Source organism: Cotesia typhae, unplaced genomic scaffold (genome assembly GCF_013202065.1).
Source record: "Cotesia typhae breed Kobodo isofemale line unplaced genomic scaffold, CoteBio_Ctyphae contig_123, whole genome shotgun sequence".
Lineage (NCBI taxonomy): Eukaryota > Metazoa > Arthropoda > Insecta > Hymenoptera > Braconidae > Cotesia > Cotesia typhae.
In genome coordinates, this window is record NW_027423715.1 from 4098799 (window position 1) to 4121378 (window position 22580).

General features: G+C 30.5%; 4 protein-coding genes across 20 annotated transcripts in view; 2 read left to right on the forward strand and 2 right to left on the reverse strand.

The window, feature by feature from the left end:
• The first annotated feature begins 377 nt into the window (after nucleotides 1-377).
• On the forward strand, nucleotides 378-2076 carry LOC141534275 (lysocardiolipin acyltransferase 1). The gene is made up of 4 exons (XM_074253540.1): nucleotides 378-590; nucleotides 702-890; nucleotides 977-1184; nucleotides 1253-2076. Exons 2-4 carry the CDS (start codon nucleotides 723-725, stop codon nucleotides 1984-1986), a joined length of 1110 nt encoding a protein of 369 aa, XP_074109641.1. The 5' UTR covers nucleotides 378-590; nucleotides 702-722; the 3' UTR covers nucleotides 1987-2076.
• Nucleotides 2077-2914: 838 nt separating this feature from the next.
• On the reverse strand, nucleotides 2915-5393 carry Nnp-1 (Ribosomal RNA processing protein 1 homolog Nnp-1). Its single transcript, XM_074252373.1, has 5 exons — nucleotides 5057-5393; nucleotides 4534-4928; nucleotides 4286-4468; nucleotides 3317-4210; nucleotides 2915-3236 (listed from the first exon to the last, which is right to left on the reverse strand). Exons 1-5 carry the CDS (start codon nucleotides 5208-5210, stop codon nucleotides 3006-3008), a joined length of 1857 nt encoding a protein of 618 aa, XP_074108474.1. The 5' UTR covers nucleotides 5211-5393; the 3' UTR covers nucleotides 2915-3005.
• Nucleotides 5394-5546: 153 nt separating this feature from the next.
• Nucleotides 5547-7673, forward strand: LOC141534617 (uncharacterized). Of its 2 annotated transcripts, none has more exons than XM_074254073.1 (6): nucleotides 5547-5771; nucleotides 5946-6093; nucleotides 6156-6304; nucleotides 6373-6574; nucleotides 6645-6803; nucleotides 6894-7673. In XM_074254073.1, exons 1-6 carry the CDS (start codon nucleotides 5745-5747, stop codon nucleotides 7010-7012), a joined length of 804 nt encoding a protein of 267 aa, XP_074110174.1. In that variant the 5' UTR covers nucleotides 5547-5744; the 3' UTR covers nucleotides 7013-7673. The 2 variants fall into 2 exon arrangements, with proteins under 2 accessions (XP_074110174.1, XP_074110165.1); XM_074254064.1 differs by having other exon boundaries at nucleotides 6885-7665.
• A 1907-nt stretch (nucleotides 7674-9580) lies between these two features.
• Gluclalpha (glycine receptor alpha 1) overlaps nucleotides 9581-22580 on the reverse strand; it is a 30753-nt gene continuing 17753 nt past the window's right edge. For 6 of the 16 annotated variants that reach the window (XM_074252038.1, XM_074252048.1, XM_074252044.1 and 3 more), the window contains 7 exons: nucleotides 13613-13682; nucleotides 13372-13525; nucleotides 13226-13308; nucleotides 13025-13159; nucleotides 12763-12915; nucleotides 12223-12497; nucleotides 9581-11840 (listed from right to left, as the gene is read on the reverse strand). In XM_074252038.1, coding sequence (XP_074108139.1) covers nucleotides 10905-11840; nucleotides 12223-12497; nucleotides 12763-12915; nucleotides 13025-13159; nucleotides 13226-13308; nucleotides 13372-13525; nucleotides 13613-13682 — 1806 coding nt within the window. In that variant the 3' untranslated portion in view covers nucleotides 9581-10904. Of the gene's footprint in view, nucleotides 11936-12222; nucleotides 12498-12762; nucleotides 12916-13024; nucleotides 13160-13225; nucleotides 13309-13371; nucleotides 13526-13612; nucleotides 13683-14511; nucleotides 14721-17725; nucleotides 17794-22580 lie in introns of those variants that run through there. The other 10 variants (XM_074252025.1, XM_074252073.1, XM_074252124.1 and 7 more) reach the window with 7 other exon arrangements.

A 22580-nucleotide genomic window follows, 5' to 3' on the forward strand; every position in this document is an offset into this window, starting at 1 on the left:
AAATATTTTCATTTGTAATTGTAAATTAAATTGATAAAAATAATTACGAAGGTCTACATTGTAAAGGTATAATTGGTCTAAATGATAATTTAAAATAATTGTTTTTATATTAAAAAAAAATAAATCCATTTAATTATAAAGACAGTTGTTTAATTATTATTTAAAGTTTTTTAAATGTTGTAAAAAAAAAAAAAAAAAAAAAAAAAGCATTGACAAGTCTTTTGTGTAGTATAATACAATGGAGTATTTATATATTGTAGAAAGATCAATAATGGTCCATAGAGCGAGGGTCCAACATCCCTGCTACGAGATTTTCTCTCTCGAGTCTAGCAAATCCGCTTGGAGGGTGAGTATGTGTACGTTTAAGGTTCGTCAGATATAGGAAGGGAGCCAGTATAAAGAAGGGGATGCTTTAAAATAGTTGTGGGTGTGTGTAGACATGAAGAAGCCCCTCTTGTACTTTAGTACTTACTCTGTATAACTCTGGAGAGAAGCCACAATTTTTTAGTTTTTAATTTTATCACTCAGTTAGTTTAGTCAACGATTTTGATCTGTGAAATGTGGGACGTCTCTTCCCTATCGATGTTCATGTAAGTTGTTTAAAACAAAAACATTGCGCTCATTAATTTTATTTTATTATTTTTATTTAAATTATCGGCATGTATTTTTCTCTTATTAATTTATTTATTTTTATTTTTTAGAACATCAACAAATAATTTGTGATGCGTCAACTGGCGTACGGTATATTATACTGTGCCCTCTGGTATGGTAGCATAGTGGCAGGCTTCTTATTTATTGCATGTCCTCTTCTGCCCATCCTCATTCTCAGTCCTCCGACTTTTAGAAAATGCGGGGATTTATTATTCTCCTGCTGGGAACTTTATCCAACAGTATGTACTATTTTTTTTTATTATTAATTAATAATTATTAATTATATTTCAATAATTTAAAAAAAAAAAAAAAAAAAATGCTCCAGGCGCTGCTGGAGATGATCGGAGTGAAGGTAATAATATCTGGGGATCACGTTTTACCAAATGAATCAGCAATACTGATAATGAATCATCGTACAAGAGTTGATTGGAATTTTTTGTGGGCAGCTATGTACCAAGCGTGTATGCCAAACATAGCAGCTCATAAATTGAAGTTTATTTTAAAGGACCCGATACGTCATATACCTGGACCAGGTAAAAGTTTTACAATTATCTATTGGTTGAAATTTATAATTGACTTTATTGAAAAATTTATATACCAGGTTGGATTATGCAGATGAATGGATTCCTTTATATAACACGAAGGTGGGAAGAAGATAAAGGCCGCTTGTCACGTACGCTGGACTACTTGATAGCATTAAAAAAACGCACGCAACTCTTAATATTTCCAGAAGGTACGGATTTAACAGTCACCAGCAAAGAAAAATCCGACAGATTTGCTAAGAAAAATGGGCTGCCGCTTTACAACTATACATTACATCCTAAAACAACTGGATTCAGTTATCTAGCAAGGCACCTTCAACGTGCTGGATATCTCGATGCCGTCTATGATCTCACTATCGGTTATCCTGACTTTGTACCACAGTCGGAAATTGATTTAGTCACCGGTAAAATCCCAAAAGAAGTTCATTTTTACGTGACTAGAATTCCTTCTGCTCAAGTTCCGGACGACGAGGAAGCCCTGAGACACTGGTTGGACGAGCGTTGGCGGCTCAAAGAACAATTGTTGAAGAAATTTTATAAGAATAAATGTTTTTCTGATAAAGATAAAGTTTGGCCGATGCCCCAGGGCATTGTTTTGAGCATCGCTTTTGGTTTCTGGACTTTGTTGACCGGTGTATCAATTATCATGATTGTAACGTCGACTTTTTTCCAACTGTGGACTCTGGGACACGCGCTCTTGTTTGTTGGCTTATCTTTATTCAGTACGGGGTTCAATCAGCTGGAGATGGGCTGGTACTGGAGGTGGAAAAATATTTCATTGTTATCCAGATGAAAATTCAAAGTAACTCTGTTAGATAAAATGGTATTTTAAAAAAAAAAATCCATACGGTTTGTTAGTACTGTGATACTCATGTAAATAGAATTAATTTTTTTGCTTTTAATTTTCAATTAAATTCAAGACGCTCACACGTCCACTTTTATTTATTTAATTATTTTATTTTCTTGATTTTAATTGAACTTTAAAAGCAAAAAAAAAAAAAAAAAAAAAAGTCATTTAAATATTTAGGTCAATGTAATTTATCTAGAGATAATTGAAACTAAAAAGTCTGTTACAATCAACTGACAACTCATTTCTTTTTTAACTTGAATTTAAAAAGTTTTATAACTTATTTAAAACTATTTAACACAACAAATGAATTTAAAAGTTTTTAAAAACTTGTCTGACAGTTTTTTTAAAATTAATTTTAAATAATTAAATTATCACACTATATAGTGCAATATCTTGGTGATTTAAACTATTTAATTAAATAATTTTTAAAAGTAGAGTTAGTGATCACTGTAATAATACAAAATGAATATAAATATATCGGGTCAGAAGAAGAATATATTTTTCTCAATGTCTTAAAGTATATTACGTATTGCGTAATAAATCAAGTGAATTCACGTGCCAAAATACTATGATAACAATCTCAATGGAAAAATATCTTCTTTCGAAGATTTCACTTCGAGATTTAATTTTAAATACTACTATTATATTTATTGTAAATAATAATTGACTAAAACCAACAAGTGGTTTCATTAAATCAATTAAATTATTAATTATTAAAAATAAATTATGTCTTTGAAGAATTTACAAATCATCATTAGTAAATTTCGTCTGTAAATTTTTTTTTGTGTATAAATTTTTAGACAAACAAAATAGCTGTGTGTATATCCTTGTAAATTAAAAAAAAAAAAAAAAAAAAAAAAAAAAAAAAAAATTACAATTTTTATAATCATTTTTATTGACTTGTTATCAAATTTAAAAGAAACAAATATCCATTCTTTATTTAAACTATAATTAGATATTTTCTACATTAATTTTTTATAAAATGGGTTTATTGGACTGGAGATTGGGCTTTGTTTTAGAACACCAGCAAGGGGTTTTCTGCTGGCGTCAAAGGGAATTGCTGGACTTGAACGTAATTGTTTGAAATACTCAGATGTATTTTGAGCAGTATTACGGTCTAATACTATTTTAACTCGTTTCTTTGAACTTGATCCAGGGTCATTTGTGACAGAGGCTTCAACACGAACATTTTCCTTAAAAAAAAAATTAAAATTACAACAAACAGTTAACTAAAAAAGAAGAAAAAAATTTCTAATAACTTAAAATTACTTACTTGAATTCTAATTTTTTTTAACGGAGGAAATTCTGGCGTCGAAAAAACTGGAACTTTTAAAACTTTGTCAGGCAAGCTACTTTTAGGAGTCGATGAAGGAGATGGAGTAGTTGAAGACGCCGAATCTGCGGATTGAATCACAGGAGACGTTGGAGAAAATGGATAATCATTTGTTGATACGTCCCAATTATTATCAAGATCATATTTTATATCTTTTTTATTTTTTAATTGTAGTCCAGCTTTGAAATTTGAAAAATTTTTAACTTGTTTAATTTTCTTCTTATTCAAGACCTTTTCTGGACTTTTCTTGGTTACTTCTTCATCTGTATTGATTTTCTGTTTTTTTAATTTAGATTTTTCCACAAAAACCGCCGCTTCTTTCTCCTCTAAATCTTCATTATTCTGCCCATCATCAGCGATACCATTGGTTTCCATTTCCAATGCTCGCTTTCTTTTATTCTTCTTCTTCAACCGCCTTAACTTTGAATCAGAGTAAAGTTTATCTTCAAACGCCAAAAATCTTGCAGCAGCTTTAGATGGATTCATGTCTTTAGATTTTTTCTTGAAAACTTCCACAGTTTTAACACCAATAGGCATTTCACCCTGCGACAAGTTGGTAAATTCATCAATCAACTTCTTGATCAGCCGGCGTGTTTTTGCTCTCGAAGAAGGTAATCGTTTGTACTCCTGTAATAATTCAACAACTTGCATGCCATCAAAAGGCACTTGTGGTAATTCAACATCTACACGGCCTGCTCTTGGATCCAAAGGTTTTTTTTCCGAGATTAATTGTTCTTCATAATCTTCATCATTTTCTTCGTTTTCATCTTCATCTTGATCATCGTCAACTTCTACTTTTGACATTGCATCAATACTACCCGTGGGGTAACCAGCCTAATTATTTAAAAAAATCTGTTATTAATATCTATTGAATGAGTGAATGATAAAAAATATTAATAAAAAATGAACCTTTCTCCAAGCGTCAAATTTTTCCATGTATTCCATTCCAACGTCAGATTGGAATATTAAATATCTAAATATATGTTTAGTAACATGTCTAATTTCTCTTTCGTCACGTAATGATCCTAAATATTTAGCGAATGGCCTCAGCAAGTCAGTAACTATATCCTTAGGTATATTACCTTCGCTTACCTAAAATAAATTAATTATATTATTAAATTAATTGAATAAAATAAATTTAAAGTTAATAAATTTACTTTAGCCAATTCTTCCATAAAAATTTCAATAATATGAAATCTAAATCCCAACGATCCTTTTGGATCAAACAATAAAAATTCAATGATATGAGCGAAACCTTTGACCCATTGTTCATTCCAAGAATGTCTTTTGCAAAGGACAAAAGTCTGACGGATTATTCTTCTGGCCAACATTTCAAATTTATCTAATCTATATTGGTCGATACCAAACCATTCAATATTCAGAGTATTCAATGCACACTTTAAGTACAGCATAGCAACATCCTTAGAGTCAAAACAAAATATTAATTGGCTAATTGATTCCGCTAGTTCTTCTTGAACCAGAGGTTTGTCAGACATCCACATGCAGTAATAAAGACCCTTCCATATTCTCATAAAATCCAATTCTGTGAATGCTGCAATTATAATTCATCAATTAATTATTTATTAAAAATATAATAATAATAATAATAATAATAATAATAATAATTATTATTATTATTATTATTATTATTATTATTATTTAATTTAATACTGTACATACCAATAGTACTCTTGGAACGTAACGTCAACCACGTTCGTAATTTTTTGAGCTTCTTAGCACGTGCATTTTTATTATTACCCGCAAGTATTCGCGCAAATTTTATTTCTTGCGCTATTACAAGACTTTTTTTCTGATGAGGGGTTTTCACTGCCATTATTGCTTACATTTATTGTTATATATTTAATCACTAAATAAAATATCAATTGGTCATAATAATATCTTGTATTAAATAATTTTTTTTTGTTTATTTATAAAATATTATTATTAACAACAAGCTATAGATAATTTTCAGGGTATTTGGAGGCAAACACGTGGTTGGTAGTTGTATACTGGATATAACCTTGTATCTAAATTAGGGGCTCTAAATCTATAATATCTGATCATCATATTTTACAATTTCATATAAGCCAGTAGCGACATCTTTTCATTTTATTGTTACCAACAGTTGATTGTTGTGTAAATAATCATAACAATGGTAACCGTTGATAGTTTTTGTTTATTTACAGTTCGTTGTACACTAATAATATTTATTTAATTTAATTAATTGATAAAATTATAAAAATTAATTTGTTATTAAATATTTTTTTTTCAATTTCTATAAAAAATCATTATCATTTATTATTTTTCTAAATTTATCATCAACTTTGTTATTTGTTTATTTAAATTAATTATTTAATTAATAGCAATCATGAGTTTTTCTTCTTGCATAAAATTGGTAAGTGAAAAAAAAAAAAAAAAAATATATATATATATATATATATATATATATATATATATATATATATATATATATATTTATTTATTTATATATACTTAAAGTAACAATTAAAATTTAAGTAATACTAATTTTTAATTTTTTTATTCTTTAAAAAAAAAAAAAAAAAAAAAGCCATCGTTTAAAATAGAAAATTCGCCGGAAAAAGATATTTCTTCACACATGGATAATGATAAACAGACGTATAATGAATTAATAACAATTGCTAATGAGATATTTGGACATGGAAAATGGAGTCATGCTGTAACCAGTCAAACAGTTGGTATGGACAATCAAAGCAATTGCTTTTTTACATTTTTTAATTATTTATTTTTGATTTTTTAGATTTCGTAGAATATGTCATGGGAAGATATTTAATCGGGTGCGCAGCATTTGTAAGAGTTCAATTACCTGATGGTACTTTTCATGAAGAAATGGGATACAGTAATGCTGAATCTTCTGTCAAAGGAACTGCCGTTTTTGAAGCTAGAGTTGTATGTATATAAATTATCAACACAATTAATATTGATGTGTTATTGCAGATTATTTATTTATTTTTCAGTCTTCTATAACAAATGCTCTGAAAAAATCACTTCTCTGCTTTGGCGGTATCATTGAAACAAAAATAAACGAAAATATATCGTCACTTAGTCATAAATCAAAAATCCAAAAAACTAGTGACAATAAATTATCTCAAAATGATCAGAGAGTAAAGACTGAACCATCAAAAGTATCAACCAGTAGTAACTCAGAAATATTAGAATGTAAATAAATAATTGAATTAAATTTTTTTATTATAAAATTAGTTTAATAATATCGTGTTGATTTAATTAGATGCAAACAGTCCAAAAGAACGAATGAGAAAAGAAAGTTTGAGGGAAGAAAAAAAAGATGAAGTAAAAGTAATTAACAGCGTGTCAACAACAACTACTTCTACAGTACAACTAATTAAACCTCCCTCTAAAAGTATAGAAAATACACCACGAACTACAGGTAAATAATTTCATCTGATTAATTTATATTTTTGGTTTATTTAGTGACAAATTTAATTATTTTAATAATTAATAAAATAAGCTATGACAGAAGAAGAGTTGCGGATAGAACGTAAACGAAAACAGAAGGAAAAACAAGAGGAATATCGTCGACAAATGATGTTGAAAGGTGAAGAAATAAAAATAGATGATAAAGTACAAAAGGATTAATAATAAGTTAATCGTGTTACAATTAATATAAATAAGAGTAATTAATTAATTAATTAATTAATTTTTTGTATTATTACCAAATAATGTTTAATTAAATTAAATTGATTTTTTTTTTTTTTTTTTTTTTTTTTTTTTTTGTATAAATAAAATAATGTCAAATTAATTTTATTTATTCACCAACCAGTTCTCTATTATTTGTTTTAAATAGTTTTGTATCAATTACATCAGTATATATGGTAAATTTCATAATACTGTTTAAGTTAAGTTACATGGGCCTTGTTTAAGAACTTCTAATTATTAATAATTGAGCACGTTTGAAGCAGAAACACATACGACATCATTTAATCCTGTCGTATTTTTGTTTGTTTTGTTTATTTTAAATCGATATGAATTCCCAAAATCTCTATTTATTTATTTATTTATTTATTTTTTTTTTATTAATCCATGTTATTGTATTAGAAAACGAAATAATTTTTTAAATTTCTGGTGATTTTTTGGTATTTAAAAATTTCAATTCTTTTATTTATATATTTAAATGATAAAATTAAAAACTACAGTTAATTATTATTTTTTAATACTAAGTAATCAATTAGCAACTATAAATTTTGATTTATCGTCAAATCCATTTTTTTTTTTTTTTTTAATTACTTTAATCTCGTAACTTAAAAACTAATGACGTATTTATATAATTGTTTTATTTTTTTAATTAAATATCTTTTATAAAATTTCAAATATAATAAACAATAATAATAATAATACTATTTTACAGATAATTTTATCGCAAAAATCATAAACAATATCTTAAATATTAAAAAGGGAATAAATATATTTATTATATTAATCAATTCATTCATTTTGTTCTTTTTTTTTTTTTTTTTTTTATTATCAACGTATACAGATTTAAAAAAAAAAAAAAATAAAAATAATAATAGTAATAATAATAATAATAAAATATGTATATTAATATTAATATTATAAAACTTAAAAAACGGTAACGTATAAATTTATACATCCTATCTATTAAACAACAAATGAAAAAAGTATTTTTAATTTAAATAAATATATATTATATTATTAGCTAGTGATGATCTATATAGTAGGTGAGTTGTTGGTAATTCATACGGTTTTATTAAATCAATAAATCTGTTAAAGTGACGAATAAAATTAACGTTATATTTATTACGTCCATCTGCTTTTATTATTTTATTATTTTATTATTATTATTATTATTAATATTATATAATTAATAATTTTCCTATTTACAGGGTGTCGTCCTGATTTAATTATTTTATCTAATTATAAATCAAAAGATTTATAATCACACTAACATAATTTTAGTATAATAATGAGCGCCGTATCTTTAAGTTGTTTATTTGGAATTCTCCACCAGTACAATTTATATATCGTATCAGTAAAAACTTTTCTCTGTTATGTTAACCTAGGTATATGTAATTTTGTTATCATATATTTATGTATTTATCTGTAAGAGTATATTATGTATGTATACTTTCCATTTGATTAATTTGTCTCTCATCGAATTTACCAACTCTCTATTAATTATAGATATGGCAATGACGTGTGTCTCTACGTATTTATCCAATATATGTATTCATGTAGGTATTTATGTGGCTCACTGTGTGTTTATGTTTATTGAATTTCACTGATGGGATCGTCTGCAATTGATAATTATTATTTACACTTGGATGGATAGGGTAGTGGCGAGGGTAAGGAATGATATTTCATTTCCAATTGTTTATACATACATATAGATGTATCTATGTATATGCCATATAAGTTATTGTATATCTTTTATCCGCATATACATACATTCATATATATATATATATATATATCATATATCATATAAATAGGATGAGTTACAATGTCTATAATGTAATAAGTGCAACTATTAAATACTAATAGTGGTTAATCTAAAACTTGTAGTATTATTTATTTTTAAATTCATTTATTATTATTATTATTTTTTTTTTTTTCATAATTCATCTCCAGTTAATATTTATCGTCGAAATATTACATTACTTTCCAACGTTTATCGATGCCCTCTTCCAATTTTTTAAAACGTTAAGAAATAATTTTATTATTACATTTTATCGAGGTCGATCATTTTTTTTTTTAATAAACAAATTAAATTATTGTAAACATTGTCGCTCTCGTTTTTTAATTTATTATTAGTATTATTATTATTATAATTATTATTATTATTATTATACGAGTTAAATAAATATATGGCGTATGAATTTATTAATTCGTTTACCCTGCCCCCTTTTTAATGCATGATAATTATATATAAATTCGTGACTTTTTTTTTTTTTTTTTTTTTTTTGTTTTTATTTCTTTTTACTTTATTAAACTAGTTTACTGACAAACGACCGATACGTTTTATTTATCATTAGTTTATTTATAATAATAATAATAATTATTATTATTTTTTTTTTTAAATTAATATACACGATCCTCGATATTGACTGCAGAAATATTTTTGTCACAGTACCGGTATTTGTGGTCGCCGGCGACATCGGTTTTATTTTTAATTTTGAAAAGCTTAAATTATTGTTTTTTTTTTTTTTTTTTTATTATTATTATTATTTATTATTTTTTTTTTTCATCGTTTTAATTACAAATCTGTCGTTTGTATTGATCGTTTCAACGACAATCAATCCGTTAGTTACCCTTTTGTCTTATTTAAATTTAAATTTGTCAAGTTCTGTTGTTTTTATTTATTATTTTTCCTTATAATAATAATTATTATTATTATTATTATTATTTTTTTTTTTTTTTTTTTTTTTAGTCGTCTTTACTTATTACATTAGCATGTAAATGAAAATGTATCACTTGGTACACAACTATGGTTGATTTTAAATTTATATTTTTAATCATTTTTTGATTCTTATAATTACCGTACGGATTTTCTAAAAGAAACTTTCAGCCTCTGAGCAACTATCTCGTTAATAGCTGTTAATTATTGTATTAATAATAATTAGCTCAATTGCTGAAACAAATGTCTTATAAACTCGGTAATAAACGAGTTTTGTTTAAAACAAATTTACACAACGAGACAATGAATCACAAGGCTACAAAGTTTCATACATTATTATTATTTCATTAATTATTATAAAGGAATCACTGACTGTTTATAACAAGTTTACTTTTTATTTTTTATTTTTTTTTTTCTCGATATATTTATATTATTTATATATTTATATATATTTATAGATATAATACTTATAAATATAGATGCACCAAGGCATAAAAAGGCCGTGGCTATGCAAGATCCACTACTTTTGTCACTTCGTGGCGCGCGGTCTCTCCTCACTTTTTTTTTTTATTATATATTTCAATAATAATATTTATTATAATAACAATCATAAATAATAATTCATGTTTTACCTACACATTCGCACATTTGATGATTTAAACGTTCACGCCCGAAATTCGTTTGTGTTTACAGAGAAATGTTCCCGGAATAATAAATAATATATATATATTTTTTTTTTATTTTTTTTTATAATATCGTTGAGCAATCTATTGGTCACGACTCAGCATCGTACATTTATCATTATATATTTTTTTGGTTTAATTGATTTTTATAATCAATAATTTTTCTTATTAAAATTTTATTAAGATAAATGACTGATAGACTGAGAGTTGCTTAAAAATTCAATGAAGAATAGTGACTCAATGATGATGGCTGAAATATGTAAATGACCATGCTGAGCGTAATCAACATTAGATATTATTAAATTCCCATTTCTCACACCTTTAATTAACTATCCACTACTATACGTCAACTTGATTCGATTTATTATATTTTTTTTTTTTTTTTTTTTTTTTTTTAAATATAAATTTACGTACATTGCTTCTTCGTCACACGTCAATTCATTTTAGTATTGGTTTCTTCATCCCGAAATAGGTACATGGACCAGTAAGCGAAGTTGAATACGACAAACATGAAGGGAAATGCGAATCGTGCTATAACGTCAATTCTCGCGCTGCCCTTAGCTCGACAACTGAAGAGCTTTTTGAAATAATTCGAGTAAGAATCACGATTTCCAATAGGTAGTCGCGGAAAAATTCGGATAACTTTAGCTGAAGTGTTACCAGCAGAAGTCTTTATGTTTGTTTTACTGCCAGCGGAGACCAGCATCGATGGAGACGGCGAAGGGGTCTCCATACGCGACGCTGACGAGGCTGGTGAGGATGAACACCTCGAAGAAGACGGTGGTATCCGGGAATTAAGCGACAGAACTCCTGGAGATCCATGACCAGTGGTCTCTCCCTCCTCTGTTTGGCTGGATGAAGTCGGTGACTGAGGTTGTTGACGCTGATGGTGATGATGATGACGGTGTTGCCGCTGTCTAGTGTTGTACGGCTGCTGAGTAAGCTGATTTAGCTGATTTAGTTGATTTAGCTGATGCTGATGCTGGTGATTGTTCATATGTGGATAGACGTTGTGAGAATGTTGATGATTGCCCGTAGTAGAGGTGTTGCGTGGATGAGAGCGTGAACGGTGAGAGTGATGATGGTGATGGTGGTGGTGGTGAGGATGGTGTCTCGGTGAGTGAGAGTGGTGGTAGAGATGGCCGCGAGCCACGTCTTTTGATCCAAAGGATCCCTCGTTGATAGCTGGTGGAAAATTATTGTTGTTGTTGTTGTTGTTGCTGTTGCTATTTATTCGTTCTCCGCCTCGTCCCGGAACAGGTACGTTGACCAGTACGTGAGGTTGAACAGAGCGAATACGAGGGGGAAAGTGATCCGTGAGATGACGTCGATGCGCTTGGATCTCGTTGGGAACTTGGACAGCCACGACCTGCAGCAGTTTTTTTTCGGCGTTTGCATATGTACTTCGCACTGCCGAATCTTATCCATTGAGATCGAATCCTCCGGGTGTCGGACGAGAGGCTTCTGAAAGAAATTGACGGCTCTTGGTTTTCTGTTCAAAAGCTACTAATTTTTTCTTTTTCTTTCTTAACTTTTTTAATAAAGTTTAAGGATTTTTATAATCCAATTATTGAATTTAATTAGAATCAAGTAGACTTTTTGTTATTTAATAAGATTCTTTAGCTAGTTACTCTCATTCAAATGACTCTTGTCCGATGTAATTTAAAAAAAAAAAAATAACGTGATTTACGTAAAAGGAAAAGGTAAAGGTAAAAAAAAAAAATACTTATCAAGATGTCTGTTAAACTGACCATTTGGAAATTGGCGGAACCGTCTTGTTCAAGGAGCTCAGTTGTCGGATCAACGGATGATGAGTGCTCTGTTTCACGGTATTTCTTTTTCATGTTCTCTCGGTGCATGTCACTCCGCGAGGCATAATTAACCAGTGCAAACTCTAGCAGCGCACCGAATACAAAGGTCAGGCACACTCCTGTCCATACGTCGATAGCTTTTGTGTAGGAGACTGGTGGCAGTGAAGCGTTTATTCCAGACGTTTGTGTCGCCATTGTCAGTAATGTTGTCACTCCTATCATTAATCACAAATAACATACACCATTTCAGTTCAATTCCGTTCAGTCTTATCTACATACTCTCCTCTCCCTCTCCCTCTCCACCCCTCGATTCCTTTATTCACCCTTTATATATTATATATTGATTACTATCTTTCACCACGTCAATTGCTTATCGATTTTTTTAGATGATGACAAAATACAACAAAAGAATTATAAAAAGACGTGAGCGAGAAAAAGATGAAGATGGTTAAGATGATGAATTAAAACAAAAACACTTACCAAGTGACACTCGAGCTGGTACGGCGCTTTGATCTAACCAAAAAGACACCCACGAGACAATAACTAACATACAACATGGTATATAAATTTGTATTAGATAGTAACTAAATTCACGCTTAAAAAGTAAATCCACTTTTAGGCAACTGTATTCGCCTGAAAAAAAAAAAAAAAAAAAAAAAAAAAATATATATATAAAAAAATAAAAAAAAAAATCAAAATACCATCCATTTATATTTACATATTTTATTTTATTAATATTTACCTGTATTTGTTTTACTGTTACAGTAGTCAGTGAGATATTTTTCCAGGGTGAATCGTGGGAGGTGTAAATTTTTCACTACCTGGACGGGATCGCCCTCTTTCCAAACAAATACTAAATCGTCAGTCGTCCAACCATCTAAATTATAATTATTAAATTAACAAAATGCTTTACTGGTACTAAATAAAAATTAATAATACGTACAACTGGCCATTCTTAATGAGCAAGTTTGCCGATCTAGCGGGTACAGCTTCAAGTTCATCGGACATGATAGAGTCAAAGATATACTGCATCCAAACAAGTAGTCGTTATAATAATTTTTAATTATTAACGCTATTTATAATTCTTACCGTATACTGTAGAGTACCGAGCCATGAGGAAATATTCGAATATATACATTTGGCATTATGATTTCGTGAAAATGTCCTTCTTTCTCATTTGAAAAAAAAAGATCCGGCATCCATACTCGCGACGATTCTGTTAAAGTTAGATATTTCAACCGCCCTGAAAGTTTTTTAATTAAAATTTAATATCAACACACAACATTTACTGATAAATTATAATAATAACAACAACAGCTACAACACCTACCTCCGTAATCATTGAACTTGAGCCGTTCATCCAGCCATTGTTCTCGAAACGTCAATTGTACTGAATATTCCTGTCAACAAATTATTTTCATTAATTATTTCACGGTACTCTACTGACGTACTTTTATTTGTCATTTCGTTTGTTTTTTTTTTTTTTTTTTTTTTTTTAATTAATTTTTACACTATTTTATTGCTGAATTTTATTTCAACTAGTTGATTGTTAATTTAAAAATGTATTTCTAGAAAAAAAAAAAAAAAAAAAAAAAAAATACTCTAATTATTTACTTTAAAATTTAATTCAACAATTTAAAAATTTTGTTATTGTTTTTCAACAATTTTACAATTCTATTTTTGCCAATGTTTTATTTTTGTGAAATAAAAAAAAAAAAAAAAACCGTCTAACTACGGAAAAAAAAAAAGTGTCATTTAAATTTTTTACACTCGAGTTTCGTTAATTTATTCTCTCTCGCTTCCAATCTAAATTTAAAATACGATTTTAAAAATAAATGTTTTGTATGCCAGCTATTGATTAATGAATTAGTATCATCCATAAAACTCTTTGGCATATTAAATTAAATATTCTGATGTTGAGTAATCGAATTAAATAAAATGAATGAATTGTAAAACGAATACGTGATTAAATTAGTGATAAAGTAATTAATATAAATACAATTAAAAATAATTTATTAACCAGTAGCTGATTCGCATACCAGCGATGGAATTTAAAAGCAAAAACAATTAAAACAATTACTAAAAGCGACGTCTAGTCATGTTGAAGCGTTTGTGCCAACTACTTAGAGGATGTTTGTGAAGCATATTAAGTATAAAATTGTTCACGATGCAAAACAATTAGTATTAACTACTTAAGCAACTAATATATATTAATAATATATATTTTACATGCATTTTAGCTCACAGATTTTCTCGAGTTGTCAGCAGCTTGCATCTCTTCTGTTCTGTTAGTGTGTTAATCCAAAAATCACCATCCAACACACATTTGTAGCAAACTGTCATTTTAATTAGTTATACTTGCCATATTCAAAGTGTATAAAAAATAAAATAAAATTACAACAACCTCAACGTCAATTAAGCAAAAAAAAATATTAGTCAAGTACATTTTAAATGAGTCTTACAAAAATATCCAAAATTTAAAGAAATAAACATGTTATATTTTGTTATTTATTATTATTATTATTATTATTATTATTATTATTATTATTATTATTATTATTATTATTATTATTATTATTATTATTATTATTATTATTATTATTATTATTATTATTATTATTATTATTATTATTATTATTATTATTATTATTATTATTATATATTGAATCGCATATATCAGCTCCCCAATAACTCTGTAAGGCATAAATTCGCAATTTTGGCAAACAGTTTACCGCAATAATCCATTACTCTTAAAAACTATTTGATATTGATATTGATATGGATATATAGGGCTACCTGTAATAACACTTTATAAATATTTTAACTCAGCAGTTGCATAAAAAGTTTAAACTTAATATTATGCTCAATATCTGCCAAATATATTGTTCCCCTATTGCAGTAGCAATAAATTCTCCCTCGAAAAATATATATTTTATTTATAACTTCATCAAAATGTTTCCAAGACTCGTTAAAAAAGACAATCACATCATATATCCCTTGTTAAGTACTCATATCATTATTTTAATCATCAATAAATTCACATTATATAATTTACCATGCAATCACCTGAATAAAGTATTGGATATTTGTAATTTTCTCATATAAAAAAAAACGGTTAGTTATCATTATCATGCTTTCATCATAAATACTTAGTATGTTATTTCACCAAACAATTATATATAGACAAAATAATAATAATAATAATTTTCATTCAATTAATTAATATTATATTTTTAAGTAATCTTTGTGATAACAAAATACAATTATTTATTATTATTATTTGGCTATTATTTAGCAGATAATTAAACACACACGCTTTCTTCCAAAAATTCATTGTTATAAGTTATAATATATAGACTGTTTTTACGTCAGACACAAAACAAATCAGGCAAAGACAGCACATTCCCGAAATATACTTCAGTTACCAATTATTACTTTTTTTTTTTTATTAATTAAATAGTCTTTTTAATTATCGATACCGTTATTAAATATATATATTAGATATCAGAAAGCTATAAATGCCCAATAAAGGCGTGTAAGAGCGTGAAAGAGTGCATGTAGTTTTATAATGTGGTAAAATAGTGTACATGTGTAAGAAAATATATATTTATATTATACGTTACTTTCAATATTGGGTAGAGACTGTCTATTGGTTTTGTTTTTTTCTTTTAATTATAATATATTGATTATAGAAAAGCTCCAAAGGCTATTCTCAACTGCAGCGTTTTAAGCGTAATTATTGAGTATCACTTTTTTTTTTTTTTTTCTTAAATAAATATATTTTAGTGATTTAAAATAAATTAACACGTGTATAGTGCTTTAGGTGTTTATTATTAATTGTTAGTTATAATAATAATAATAATGATTGTTTTTATTATTATAATTATTATTATTAAGTGATTGATTAATTACACTGTACACTGTACCATCACGAAACGTTCAAAATAATTTATTAGATTGTTATCGAAATGATATAATTGAAACGCGAATTAAACAGGCGATAAGCATTATTATACAAGACAATAAACAAAAGGCAAACACTTATTACTTTTTACCAGTATTTATTATATATATATATATATATATATATATATATATATATATATATATATATATATATATATATATACGCCATTACCAAATTTATTAATAGTGTTAAAATATTAATATAGTAATTTTTAGTACTCGTAAGAGCGAATATTTGCAAAAATAATAATAAAAAAGCGGGGAGTAAAATAAAATAATTTTAGGAGTACATAGGCATTTGTGGTAATATGAGAAGATAATAAATATATAAATATAAATGTGATATACGAGTAACAATAAAGTACAGAAATCGAGTAGATAATAGGGGATGAAAATGAGACGCATAAACTATTATGAGGATATAAACAGATAATACATGTATGATTAATCAATGAAAAGAAAATAGAGGTGACATTGAGCTATGATTATGATTAAATAGTATAAAACGTATAGTTTAAGTTTTAAATGAATTAATAAATATTATTCAATAGTATGAGATTATTGAGCGTGTTAGATTAGATTGCATGCATTAGATTATATATTCATCTAATTTATAAATAAAAAAAAATAAATGTTAAAAAAATTTTTTTGATGTTTTAAATCCGGCTTTATAATAAAGATAAATCGTGTATCGTGCAAACAATTATGATAATCACCAAAGAAATAATAATTCACTCGGTTATTGGTTTTCAATTTGGTAATTGATGATACCCGATTAAGCGGACCGGGGGAACAACAAAAAAAAAAAAAAATATATATACATATATATAAAAATGTATATATATATATATATATATATATATATATATATATATATATATATATATATATATATATGAACGGTGTTAATAAATATAAGAGCAAATTCCACATATAATTTTTGACAAGGCACACGAGGTTATTTATATATATATATATATATAGATTATATATATAATAATACAGCCATTCAATATAGTACCAATCAACCAATCAATCAATCAATCACTCGACAATCAATATATCCATTTATATAAATAAATATAGATATATAAATGAATATGATTATGCTGATTAGAATACATGACAAGTAACGACATTGAAAATTGAACGTTTGACGGGTAGCAACACTGCAAGTCCACTGGTTGCGCGACAGTACAAGTATATTTATTATTATATATATGGTAGTAGGTATCAGCCCTCATTATCATTATCACATATATGATAATAATAATAATTATGATAGTAATAATAATGGATTTGATATTATTATTACAATATATTATTTAATGTTATATACGAGTACAGTAACAGAGAAGTGCAAGTTTTAACGCATCATATACATGTGACGTTAATTTATATATAGATAATACAATGTGTGGATTATTATAGACTGTAGGCCTTGTTTGTTTTATTTTTGTTTGTTTAGTTGACTCACCATTTTATAATCATCTATTTTGCTGATTGATCGGAGAAAGATGTTGACGCTGACAATTGTCGGGCCATCTAATCACGTTGCCGGAACAGAACAAAACAATCGGATTATTAAATCATTATGAAGGAACATAGGTTTCATCTTTTTTTTTTTTTTTTTTTTTTTTTTTTTTTGTAGTCGTTGTTATTATTATTCATGTTGTAGTTGTAGTTGTAGTTGTTGTTGTTGTTGTTGTTGCATAATGCAAGGGGATGATATAATAATAATAATAATAATAATAATAATAATAATAATAATAATAATAATAATAATAATAATAATAATAACAAGCGGTGCTTGTTACGTGGCCTCCTAGTGGCGCACCGCGGGAAACGCAGACCGCAACATCTGATCTGTAGGCTAACAACGTAACCGGAGCAACGGGCCAACTACCCGTTGCACCGTAATATCTGAGTTCCAAAACAGTATAATCTCAGAAGTGCTCCCCACAACCGGTCCTCTTCGGATGAGGACCAGTCATCAGGTGGGAGGAGCACACCGGACCCGATGACTTATGACGACCCCGGCGCTTATAGGATTAAGTTTAAGTGGACGGAGGAGCTTCGCGCCGATCTCTTGGTGTGCTGGCAGAACAGCGAGCCGGAGGTATCAGGGTATATGGCCCGGATGCACACACTTTGGTGTGGCATGCATCCGGAGCACAGACATTTTACGCCCAAACACCTGCGTAATTACGCCTCATACCTTCGGCATAATCGACGATCGCTGCTGCCAAATAGAAGGCTGTCTAATCGGCCTTCATTTCCAGCACCGCTACACCAAGAACAGCACCGTTCCTCCGAGGACAACGACAACCTCTTTACAGGTCGACAAGTGAGCATCTCCAAAAAGATGTCTCACTCAAAACAACAGCTCGACACGGTGAACGAAGATCTCCCCACACAGCTTCAAGAGGACTCCACTCTGCTCACTGTCAACCAAGTTGTCTACGGTGCCGCGGCTTCGCTTCTGCCGATAGAGAGAAGACATTCTCTCTCCTTCGAGGCGAAGTTGAAGCTGCGCATCGCTCAACTTGGACACAAAATTGACATTTCTCGGAAACAAGTCTCCCGCATTCAGTGTGTGATAGAGTATGTTAGTACTCAAAGACCATACACGCCAAAGTTCGTCGCCTGGCGGCAGAACTTCGAAGGCGACATCACACACTGAACAAGAGTACTCTTCTTGTCATCAAAGAAGAGTCTCTTAACAGGTTGCGGGCTCTGGTGGCTTCCAAAAGTCACTAGAGAAAAGGCTGAAGCGGTTGATCGACAACTCTTTGTTTCGATCCAACCCTTCACGCTTTCTGTCACCTAAGACCGCTGTTCCCGAGAATTATCCATCATCTGAGCGAGTGGAAGCCTTTTGGAGTGAATTGTACGGAGATCAACCAAACGTGAACCCGGATACTCCAGCTCTGCACGACTTCGAGGCATTCTGTCGAGAACACCGACGGCAGGATATCGCCGAAGAGAGCCCTGCAGTCAGTGTGCAAGAGGTTCGTAAAGCCCTGAATGGCAGCAAGAACTGGGCTGCCCCGGGTCCAGATGGCATAAACATCTTCTGGTGGAAGAAATTTTCTTCTACACATGCTCATCTGGCCCGGATTTTTACATCATACATTCAGGGCGACGAACCAATTCCTGACTGGCTGGTAGAAGGGCGAACCGTACTCATCCCTAAAAAGGGTGACTTGTCCGACCCGAAGAACTACAGGCCTATCACTTGCTTGAATGCGGTTTACAAGATTTTTACAAAAATCTTAAATAACCGTATCTTGCGGGAGATAGAGCCTGTGTGGCAACAGATATACGAACAACGTGGCAGTAAACAGGGCGTGTCAGGTTGCAAGATCAACTTGTTGGTAGATAGATGCATCATTCAAGACGCAATCTACTACCAACGCAACCTGTCCATGGCCTGGATTGACTACCGTAAGGCATTTGACTCAACTTCACATGAGTTGATTCTCTATCTGCTCAAATGCCTCGGAATCAAACGCCAAACAGTGGGATGCATACAACGTACGATGCAGCTCTGGCGAACGCGTTTTCACATAGGAAGTGGAAATGCATTGCACGTAACCGGAACTGTTCAGTACAAGAGAGGCGTCTTTCAGGGAGATTCTCTGAGCCCTCTGTTGTTTTGCATCTCACTGCTGCCAATATCTGTTGCCCTCCGACAAACTCGTGGGTACTCTGCGGGGCCACCGAGTGATCGAGTATACACGATCACTCACCAACTGTTTATGGATGATCTAAAGATATACAGTGCCAACAAAGATCATCTACAAACGGCCCTCAATATCGTAGCAGAGTACACACGAGATGTCGGAATGTCTTTTGGGTTGGACAAGTGTGCGGTCGTACACCTGGCGAAGGGTAAGTGCTCTGATACGGGTGGAGATGTCGAATTAGTGGATGGGAGCGTCTTAAGAGAATTAGACGCCGGAGAGTTGTACAGATATCTAGGGATTGAAGAGCGGCAAATACATGCCGTCTCTGAAGTCCGAACAACTCTTCGCAGCGAGTATGTTAGGAGACTCCGGAAGATCTGGTCATCAGAACTTTCCGGCAAGAACAAAGTCTCAGCTACTAACATGCTCGCTGTCCCGGTCCTACTTTACTCTTTTGGGACCCTGAAATGGCCTCGAAATGAGTTGAAAGGTCTCGACATCAAAACCCGTAAAGTCATCAATATGAATCAGAGCATGCACCCTAACTCATCAGTCGCCAGGATGTACCTCTCCCGGAACATCGGAGGGAGAGGATTGCAGAGCTTGGAGCGGCTTCACGATCGTTTGGTTCTGGGTTTAACATACGAGGTTGCCAATTTCACAGCAGACGAGGACGACTTCCTGATGCAATTTGTTCATAGTCATGAAAATGCGCGGAAGGGGTCGTTCTTGTATAAAGCAGCAATCTACGCGGCAAATACCTTAGGTCTCGGAGAAATAAACGCTCTCATTGAACTCCCAAAAAGGAGTTCAAGAGCGTCGTCAGGATAGCCGAGGAGAAAAAACTCCTCGGTGAACACATGGACAAGTCCATGCACAGCGTGTATTTCAAACACGTCCGTGACCATGGCTTGTCCACCCAGCTGACATTCTCCTTCTTGAAGTCAGCTGGCCTGATGTCCGAGACCGAAGGGTTTATATTTGCCTGCCAAGATGGTGTTATCAACACTCTCGAATACCGTAGCAAGGTGCTCCAGGCGCAGCTTCCGGACACGTCCTGTCGGACGTGTAAACAACATCCGGAGACGCTGATGCACCTTTTGTCGGCATGTCCTGTGCTGGCAAGAGGTGCCTACATACAGCGTCACAATGCTGCCCTGCGAGTACTCTATTATCATCTCAGATATAGCTACGGTATCGATGAGACACCAGTGCTGCCTTATCTGCCAGGAGATATTCCGCAGGTTGTTGAGAATGACAGTTCCAAAATTTATTGGAACATACCATTCGCAACAACCCGGCGGATTGACCACAACAAACCTGATATTGTGCTCTTTGACAAGGCTACTCGTGACATTTATGTCATTGAGTTTTCGGCCCCAGCCGAATACAATATCTCGGCCAAAGAAGAGCACAAACACCAGATATATCAGGATCTCCTGTTTGAAATTGGCAAACTGTACCCAGGTTACCGTGTCAAGCTCGTCGTTTTGGTTGTCGGCGTCCTTGGAGGGATGAAACAATCTTTTGTGTCTTCACTTGCGAAGATACCGGCTTGCAGTTCAGCAGCCGTGTCTCTAGCAGTGCGGATGCAAAAGGCTGTCATTTTGGGATCCCTGCGTCTACTTAGGCAAATGAACTTGGCCTGCTGCACTCACTAACCGCCTTGTTGTGCGGAGTGGTGCAGCAGTAATGGATGGCGCTCAGGCTGGGCCCTCGGAGAGTCGGACTCCGGGGAAAACCCCCCTGAGCAATTAATAACTAATAATAATAATAATAATAATAATAATAATAATAATAATGATAATATAATTGTCATTAAGAGTGATATGATGGGAATAATGATGATAATAAAAATGAGTAACAAAAGTGTGAAGTAGGACTAAAATATATAATAATAGGGTAGAGCATTATGTTTTAGATAATGAGTAAATCAGGTTAAGCAAAAATTATATATGATTAATACAGATTCCGATAAATTCATTTTTACGGTACCCGATTTATTTTTCTTGCATTTTTCAGTCATTTAAATTGCTCCAAGCTGTTCTTTTTTTTTTTTTTTTTCCACGCACAAATACACATGCCAGGTAACTCTTTTTCATACGTTCCTTTATAAAAATATGTTTAATAAATGTAATAATATTTCCTATCCCCCTTCACGCTCTTTACTAAACTATGTGATAAAATCCGCTTTTAAATAATTATACTTATATTCGTCCAAAGGATTATAAAATTTTATAAAATAATAGCTCAGTAGTTGTTCATACGATTATACAATGAAATATATATTATATAGACGAGAATAACTTGTTGTTATACAATAGTACAACCAACCTACTCGAAATACATATACAAAATTAATTATGCAACAAATGCTGTGAGTATTTGATAAAACTATACATAAACGATTATCTTAATTTATAAAATGAAAGTAATTCCCTGAAAAATTTGACTTTGACAAGTCTTGGAAACGAGAGCCATCGTGGAGCTAGAAAATTTTATATTAAATAATAATCATCATTATTATTATTATTATTATTATTATTATTATTATTATTATTATTATTATTATTATTATTAATTTTGTTGTTGTTGTTCTTTTTGTTGATGTTGTTATTAATTTTGTTGTTGTACCAATCTATA